This window comes from Colletotrichum higginsianum, chromosome 5 (genome assembly GCF_001672515.1).
Source record: "Colletotrichum higginsianum IMI 349063 chromosome 5, whole genome shotgun sequence".
NCBI lineage: Eukaryota > Fungi > Ascomycota > Sordariomycetes > Glomerellales > Glomerellaceae > Colletotrichum > Colletotrichum higginsianum.
In genome coordinates, this window is record NC_030958.1 from 2,105,591 (window position 1) to 2,111,208 (window position 5,618).

The 5,618-nt window shown below is 56.8% G+C and overlaps 1 protein-coding gene across 1 annotated transcript; it reads right to left on the reverse strand.

Annotated features, from left to right (window-relative positions):
• On the reverse strand, positions 1 to 1,428 carry CH63R_07552 (C2H2 finger domain-containing protein; the record flags this gene model as incomplete). Its single annotated transcript, XM_018302527.1, has 4 exons — positions 1 to 117; positions 208 to 1,093; positions 1,146 to 1,287; positions 1,335 to 1,428. 4 exons carry the CDS (start codon positions 1,426 to 1,428, stop codon positions 1 to 3), a joined length of 1,239 nt encoding a protein of 412 aa, XP_018157305.1.
• Between the last annotated feature and the right edge of the window lie 4,190 nt (positions 1,429 to 5,618).

Sequence of the window (5,618 nt, forward strand, 5' to 3'; positions counted from 1 at the left end):
TCAATCCCGCTTTAGCGGCGGCGTGCCATCGTCGGAATGCTCTTGCGGAGAGCGACGGCCGTTGTCGTTCTGGTTGTCTCCGTCCTTGTTACCGCAGCCTTTAACAAGTCGGTGTCGCTGCGGCAAAAGTTAGCAAGTTGTTCTTCTTCACTGACCCAAAGACTTTGAGGGCCTTTGGTGTTGCGGAAGGCTCGGGGGCATACACACCTTCAGAGCGTCCTTACGAGAAAAGCTCTTGTCACAAAAGTTGCAAGGAAAGGGCTTCACAGCGAGGTGGATCCGCTTGTGTCTCTTCAAGTCATGGTTCCGGTTGAAGGATTGAGGGCACTGGTCGCACTTAAAGGGCCGCTCCGTCTGAGGGTTCGGCTGTCCGCCGTGGCCGTGGCCGTACATCGATGTGCCGAGATGATGGGCTCCGTACCCGCCGGGAACGCCCATCCCCGGAACAAGCGACATTTGGTGACCAGGTGAAGTGAGGTTCGACATGATAGGTCCTCCCATTGACGGAACATGATACCCGTAGCGGTACGAGTTGGGAGGGGCCATGGCCGAAGGGTGTTGCAGAGAAGCAAGACCCCTACCGGGGCCGCCTGATGTCGTCGGGGAGTGGGCGTTGGGAGACGTGTGTTGTTGGAAGCTGGGAAAGGGGGACTGTTGGGAGGCGGAAGACGTCGAGTAGTAGCTGCTGGGCGTCACTGGTGGCCGGGACTGCGTATACGAGTCAACGTGTGAAGGGACAGCGCCGGGCGTGGGTGGCTGCGTCGAGACTGCGGCATGGGATCCTAGAATCCCAGCCTGGGGCGTTGGGGGGCCTTGGGAAGGCAAACTGACTGGAGTAGAGCCCGTTCCTCCCGTAGAGTAGCCCGACTGGAAGGATTGGTGCTGTCCGTAGGGCGGCGCAGGCAGACCCTCACCCCCAGTCGCGGGAGACTGCGAAGTACGAGAATAGGACATTGGGGATTGCTGCTCGTAGGTACTTGCTCGGGATGCGTACTGTGACGGCTGATTGAGGGCTTGGGGGTTGCCAGAGCTGAGCTGGTAGGACGTTGACGGAGTCGGCCATGACCCGTGGACGCCCGACGGGTAGTAGGAACTTTGCGAGCTCGTAGTGTTGACGCCGGAGGAGAGCGGGCTTAATCCTTCACCTGGCACTCCTGAAGGCGATGTTAGACCAGAGCTGGCGGTATTGGGAGAGTGTTGGGTATTTGAGGTGGCGGAGGAGGAGGATGGCGGAGCCGACGGCGTGATCATCGCCGGGGCCTGCCACGTTGATGGTGATTGAAGAGGCTGATTGTGATAATTAAAGGGGTATTGATGAAGATTTCTACTCATACTGGGTATATCTTGGGACGATGGCAGATGGAAAGGCGGCAGAGCCTGGGTCGCTTGTCTCCGAGCCGTAAAGCTCGAAGAAGTTTCCATGGCCATGGTGGGTCGGTGTCGGTGTCGGTATGAATCGTTTCTTCTCGTTTCTGGCGGTCACGTTGAATCCCCCCCTTTTTTTCCTCTTCCCGCTTGCTTGCTCTCTCTGTGTGTCTCTCTCTCTCTCCTTTCTTTCCGGGAGGCAGGGCCAGTGGGCACCCGGAGAGCGGGCGCGAGACCGATAGTCTGTGATGTGACCGACACCTGGAAGGCAAGGCGCAGAGGGGTGCTCGGGTATTCCCCCTTGTGTTCAAGGACTCGAGCAAGCTTGCGTCAGAGCTGAAAAAGACTGGAACTTCAATGCGATGCTCAGGAATGCAGTCGACGGGGCTCCTGATCGCTGCTGGTTCTCTCCACTCTGGCCGGTGATTCGCAACCACGCACAATCAGACGTCCAACAGAGGAAGGAATGGGAGCGAGCGAGCGAGGCGGAACGAGACAAGGTGACAAGACAAGGTGAGGGAGGCGTTTGGGAGGAGAGTAGCCAGGCCCAAGGAAGTGGTAGGTTGGTTTGGCTTGTGGAACGGTTGGATTGGTGGATTGGATGGATGGAGAGAGTGATATAATGGATGGGCAGACTGAGTAGCAGTAGTATAGAGTAAATGGACAGCAAGGCCTTGTGGACGAGAATCGAAAGGAGGCTTTGTGTGCAGGTTTTAAGCTATCCTGGAGCGAGATGTCGAAAGGAGTTATCGTGCGTCGATCACCTTAGGGGCGCCAGTCAAGTCGGGTCTGTTCGTCGAGTGTGGAGAGGCGGCTGTCGAATATATGTAGCTCGTTGATGGTGCGGGACTTGGGCTTGGGGGGCTAAACCGGGATCTCCTTAGGCCAAAGCCAGCCAGGCTCTAGCTCGGGAGGGCTGAAGGGGGGCTTGTGGATGGGCAGTCGAACACCAAAATGCTACCGGAGGACCCTGGGCGCCTCAGCTCCAAGTACCGGGGGTGGGTTGTGTCTGACAATCCGGTGGCAGACGGGGAGGCACCGGCTGCCCTGCGAAACGGAAAGAACAGAACTCTCTTGGCCCGGTGTATATTCTCCTCTGCGGTGCTCTGCTGTCAACAGCAGCGGCATTGGCAGCGAGGCCTGTTGTCGGAATGTCTAACGAGAGAACAGGGAGCGGTGGGGGGGGAGAAAGAAGCTGGATGGGAGATGTGACCAAAAGCAGTGCTTTTCTTTCCCGGTCAGTGTCTCTCTGAATAGCGTGTCTCTCTCTATCTTCTCCTCTCTTTTTGTCTCTGTACCGTCGTTCCCCGCCTGGCTATCATCGAGACCCAGCTGCGACAGGTACCAAGCCGAAGAAGAGTAAGTAGGGAAGGCAGGTAGCCTCTTCACCAGTCGAGGTACTCGGGCTTCTGCTGCTGGGCCTATGCTATGCTATGCTATCCTATCCTGTACCTGGGGAGATGGGCAGCAGTGGCGTATTGACCGACCTTTGGTTTGGGACCACAGGGTCTGGGCGTTGGAAGTCGAAGGCGGAATTCAAGCAGGCTGCCGGGACGGTGGGTTTGAAGAAGGGGGTGGGTTGCTCAAGAGTCAAAGGTAGCCGCTGGTCTATGGAGATTAAAGGTTAATATTCCATTGACGGACGGCGGCGGCCCTCTCGACACAAGCTGGCGTGGATAAAATAGGCATCAGGAGTGGGTAAGGCTCTTTGCTTGGGGAAACACACGGACGAGGAGGGCGAGGACAAGGAGGGAGGGCGTGAGCTGAGATTGGCGGGCAGAGGAACAGTGGCTCTCACCAGGGGGGGCGTGGGCGTGGGTGTCTACGTAGGGCAGGAGTCGAAGCTGGGATAGGATTGGATTGTGAGATGGGAGGATTGGGTATTGGGGGGAGAGAGAGAGAGGGAGAGGGTGTGTGTGTGTGTGTGTGTGTGTGTGTGTGTGTGTGTGTATGAGTACACTGGGTGTATGTGAGAGAGAGGGATGAGTGAGAAAGAGAATTCGGGTGTTCCAGCCAGCATTCATTCAGTTGACCATCGCGAGAAGGAAGCTAAGGGGAAGGGGGGGGGTGCGAGGGGGGTCTGGTCGACCTGCCAGCCGGAAAAGAAACGATCAAAGAAGCAATCGGCGGCGTGTGTGGGTGAAAGAGTGATGGCGCACGAGTACACTAGGCCGTAGGTAGGTTCGGAGCTGCTGCTGAGAGAACAGAGGATTGAAAGTGACACGAGACAAAGTCGAAGACGGAGAGACAGAGAAAGTGAGAAAGTGGACCGCGTGAGATACAACGGAGAGGGAGAGGGGGAGAAGGAGAGAGAGGGAGAGGAACGGAGGGGGGTCGGAAGGCAGGTGGGCAGTATACTCAGTAGAGAAGCTGGAACCCTCAACCCTGTCTCTGGCTTTCCGCTCCGGTGAGAGTCCCTCCCCCCGAACCAACCCAATTCGAACCGAACCCATCCCCATGCACTCAGCACCAGACACTTGGATCACCCCCGTCTTCCTGGTCCCCCTGAGATTGACCTTTCCAAGCCAAGCATCGACATGTGCTTGCTTGCCGCCATCTAGTTCTGGTCCTTGCTCCCCATCTTGGGGACCAAATCGAGGATGGTCGTGTAGGTCTCTGGTGAAGCGACGTAATCGGCACAGTTTGGTTGACGATGAGATGCTCTGGCCAACTCTGTTCCTCTCCCCCCTTCCAAACCCCAATACTTGGGACGAGCTGGTGTGTCCGGGACCCCATCCCATCCCATCCCATCCCATCCCAACCCATGGCCCATCATGGGACGGAAGCTTTCCAACGTCGTCTCGCCCGGCGGCCGAGACGACTGAGATGGACGCAGTCCGTACAAGGAATTATAATCGTTTGATTGACCATGATTGGCATGGGTCCACAGCATCAACCCACGCGCGCGCGCGCGCACCCATTGATTTTGATTAAAATACGTTCTATTGTACGGAGAGTTTGTATACCGTACCGCTATCCGGAATGGGTGAGGAGTGCGCTCAGGATCCCATCGCAGACGAACAGCGGAAGGGAAAAAACCTGCCCTCGGACCTCAGCTTATTCGTACCTTGGCCGTGTTATTACATGGTCCACTCTGGGCTATTGTCTTCTGGCCCGGCCGTCCCAGAATGTGAAGGTGCTTGCATGGGCCTGGCTTACCACTGTGCTCGTCAAGGATGGATGGACTCAGCCCAGAGCATCCTTGGGCCAGTAGACACACGCCGAGGGGTGCTAGCTTTGCCCGCCGTGATTGGGCTGTGTGCGCGCGCGTGTGTACAAGTATGTGTGTGTATTGGATTTGGTCAACCCCTGGCTGGTCCTGCATCAGCTCAACCTTTTTTCCTTTTCCCTCTTTGCCCTCGTCTCGACTTGGGATCACTTGTTGGTTTCCACACCAGCACACCTACATAGTACATAGTACGCAGCAGGGTGTTACAGCAGACAGTAACTGCTGGTTAAGTTCGTAATTAATAAAAAAAGGGTGACTTTTCGCCGATGACTCAGCCCCTTAGTTGGGGCCCATAAAGGTCAAGCGTGCTATGTACGCTGTATGCCTGAACTGCGGTGTTTCTTCCCCGTTTGCCCAGGACTCATGCAATGCTGGCTGGTAGTTGCGAGGTCCGCCGTCCGTGTGTCCCGACGACGACTTCATGCCCGCCGCGTAGGGTGAGATGCTCATCTGCCTACCTGTCTCTGTCCGTGGCCTTGGAGGTGGTTGACGAGCTATGCTCATCATTCTGGCAGCCATCTCAAGTGACATGACGAGCCAGGGTCAAGTGTCGCTTGGCACGGGAGAGTCCAGAGCTACGTCCCGAATGTCATCTGTGCTCGTGCAGATGGCTGTGAACACCGGGGATGACGCCGTGACGACGGGGTACGGAGACTGACGCTGAAGATCGTCCGTGCGGTTGGACAGCCTACGAAATGATCATCAAGTAGGGAGGCCCGCCTAAGGATGGAGCCTCAACTCAGCTTTTACTGCCCGGTAAGCGTTCCCTAAGACTCCACCGGGTTGTGGCCCATGGCTGGTTCTCTCTTTCACAGCACCCAAACTGGAATGGCCTTGACTGAAGCTCCCTGAAGCGTGTAAAGGCTCGCGAAACCGCCATCGTTCCTGTCGAGAACCAACCAACACTTAGCAGCGCGGCCGTATGACGATTCCCTCGATCAGACAATGGAGTAGATCTCGTTTTGCGCGCCCAGCTCCTGGCCGACTGCCATTGTCGCGGCCTTTCGGAAGGTTGGCATGTCTG